Source organism: Lipotes vexillifer, unplaced genomic scaffold (assembly GCF_000442215.2).
Source record: "Lipotes vexillifer unplaced genomic scaffold, Lipotes_vexillifer_v1.1 scaffold61, whole genome shotgun sequence".
Lineage (NCBI taxonomy): Eukaryota > Metazoa > Chordata > Mammalia > Artiodactyla > Lipotidae > Lipotes > Lipotes vexillifer.
Genome location: NW_006787051.1, coordinates 1,469,639 through 1,472,632, shown reverse-complemented (window position 1 = coordinate 1,472,632; position 2,994 = coordinate 1,469,639). Strand labels below are relative to the sequence as shown.

The following is a 2,994-nucleotide window of genomic DNA, read 5'->3' as shown; positions in this document are numbered from 1 at the left end:
TTTTTTGCGGTATGCGGGCCTCTCACTGTTGCGGCCTCTCCCGTTGCGGAGCACAGGCTGCGGACGTGCAGGCTCAGCGGCCATGGCTCACGGGCGCAGCCGCTCCGCGGCATGTGGGATCTTCCCGGACCGGGGCACGAACCCGCGTCCCCTGCGTCGGCAGGCGGACTCTCAACCACTGCGCCACCAGGGAAGGTCCCCCATAAGTCTTTTCGTGGGTGCTGTTTTCTAGGCTCTGAACCAAAACTCTTCATTCTTATGTTGCAGGGAGATTCTGTGGAAACAGCCTGGCTTCCTTGGTTCTTGTTGGCTCCAACGCTATAAGGCTGAGGTTCATCTCTGAGGCCACAGATTATGCTGTTGGGTTTAATCTCACGTATAAAGCTCTTAGACCAAACTACCTTCCTGGTAAAACCGTTTACTCTTATCACACGCTATGCATTCCTTTTGCAGAAATTGAGGACCCATGGGAATGAGATGGGGGGTAGGGAGCCCCCCGACCCAAGGCCCACTGAGCTCCATAGCAGAGAGGAGCTCAAGGCAAGTGAGATGCAGGGTGTGCAGGGGCTCCTTCTGCAGTCCTGCTAAAGCGTGTTTGTTGCCTACCCAAGTGAGCTGAGAGGGCCTGATGAGTTCTCGAGAACCAGTGCGCAGACCTCCCCCTTCTTGATGGCTCTGCCTTAAGAGTCAGTTCAGGCATCACTTGTGGGAGACACAAGGGGGAAAACAAAGAGGATCCCTCTGTGCGTGGTGATGCCGTTGTTTGGACGTTCTCCCTTGTGTTGCAAATTCAGGCTGCAGCTCCTTAACTATCCTTTTTGAAGAAGGCCTCATACAGAGTCTTCACTATCCTGAAGACTACAGCAACATGGCCAGCTGCAACTGGGTTTTTCAAGCCCCCAAACATCACCTCGTTAAGGTACTGACCCTGGTTACCCTTACTTTGCTGAGGATCTCCAGAGAATCGCTCACATAAACACCGTGAGGGCAGACGTTTTATCTGATGTATCTGCTGCTGTATCCCTAGTACCTAGAACCTAGCACCTGGCACACAAGTTTCTTGATAAATATTATTGATACTGGTTGACTTAACAGACTAGCCTATTCTCTGCTGTAACTACCCACACTTACCGCTAGGTGGCAACTGTGTGCTTTACATTTTGTTGAAATGTGGCCTTAATCTTTGTACCAGGTAACTTGTTTCATCAGTGTCTAGCCCTTTCTAGAAACAAGCATTTCTTTCTTATTAATTAAACTGCTAACAAAACAGTTTGTGGAGAGTGGATAACAAAAGTGCAGTGCGAACAGTTTCAGGGACTGGCATAAGGTATAGCAGAAGGAGTGGTGGAAGGCGAGGCTGAGATCGAAGTATGGAGGGCTTTGAATGTCAGGATACAGTGTATTCAGCCTTTGATTCGCGGTGTTTGTGGCCATTTGTGTGTTTGTTCAGTTAACACTAGTGGGCCATCTGCAGAAATGCCTTCAGGTAGATGACACTGCAGTCAGGGTGAGGTTGGAATTAGGCATTATTTAGAAGTCTTTCTCTTAAAATAATAATTGAAAGCAAGAGAGTATATGAAGGAGACAAAGTAAACTATAAAATAATGGGTAAGGAGTAAGGGTGAACAAGACCTCAAAGTTCTTGTATATTTAAGAGGCCCAAAGAGATCTGAGACCCAGGAATAGAACCAAATTGGTGCAGTGTTATGACAGTCCAGAGAATGAAGCTTTTAATTCAAAACAAAACCAACCAAACAAACAAAAAGGTATGGCCAATAGGTTGGATTTCCCACACCAAGTTAGAGTTTAAAGAGAAAGAGGACCCCCTCCCTCCCTCCCTCCCTTCCTTCCTTCCTTCCTTCCATTCTCTCTCTTTCTTGATAGATCTTGATCTCCTTCCTTTCTCTCTTCCTTCTGCAGAGAAACCATTGTACAGCTCTGAAACCTTTTGTTCTATTCAAATGTGATTTTAAATGTTAACAAAGTAAAAAGACAAAACTTTTTTAAAAAATAGAGGGAGGACTAAGCACCCGTTATACAGTCCCCACCTTATCCCCCAATAAAAAGGTAGAATAGTTGGGATGGACAATTGAACAGTAGAGAGGAGGTGGGGGAGGTGTCATCTGAAAGGTCAGGTGAAGTCAGATGTTAGGAGCAGAAACAAGATCACACAGGAGGAGACACGGAGTAAGTAAGACAAGTGTAGCTGTTGTCTTTCTAAAAGTTTCTGAAACCCAAACAGAGTCAAGGCAGACAGTTCAGGACGAAGCAGGATTAAGGGAAACTATGTTACTGACAGAGGAGAAAATCTTAAGTATGAGCGTACGCCTGGAAGGAGGAAGAAGACACAATTTAGTTGAAAATCTGAACATATCAGAGCTAGAAGTGATTCAAAAAGATCCCACATGCCGCGGAGCAGCTGAGCCCGTGAGCCATGGCCGCTGAGCCTGTGCATCCGGAGCCTGTGCTCCGCAACGGGAGAGGCCACAACAGTGAGAGGCCCACGTACCAAAAAAAGAAAAATTTGAAAAAAAACATGTATGCAGTAAAATACACTGAGTGCTATGCATCCGTGAAAAGATGCACTCACAGTTGGCCAGTGACAGCATCATCCTGCAGGACCCATCCGGGACGGTCATTTGTAAGTTGGTATGACAAGTCGTAACTATGTGCACACCATTTGACTTGAAAAGAAAAGGGTCTTTTAAAAATTATTATTATTATTCATAAATTTTATTGCTCTACAAGTTCTGTTTACCAACTTCAAACATTTTAAATTCTAAATTTTAAATATTGATATTAAAGGAACAGGTATATCTGACTTTTAGAAATATTTTAAGTTTTCTTGTAAGTTATTTATTATAGGCATTCTAGATCCCCTGTGATGGAAATTTCTGGTTTAAAAAAGATTTATGGGGGCTTCCCTGGTGACGCAGTGGTTGAGAGTCTGCCTGCCGATGCAGGGGACACGGGTTCGTGCCCCGGTCCAGGAAG

The 2,994-nt window shown here is 45.4% G+C and overlaps 1 protein-coding gene across 1 annotated transcript in view; it reads left to right on the top strand.

Moving 5' to 3' along the window:
- OVCH2 (ovochymase 2) overlaps positions 1-2,994 on the top strand; it is a 19,274-nt gene that overhangs the window by 13,106 nt on the left and 3,174 nt on the right. Inside the window, 2 exon segments of the mRNA XM_007459869.1 lie at positions 268-408; positions 789-919. Of these exon segments, the coding sequence (XP_007459931.1) occupies positions 268-408; positions 789-919 (272 nt within the window).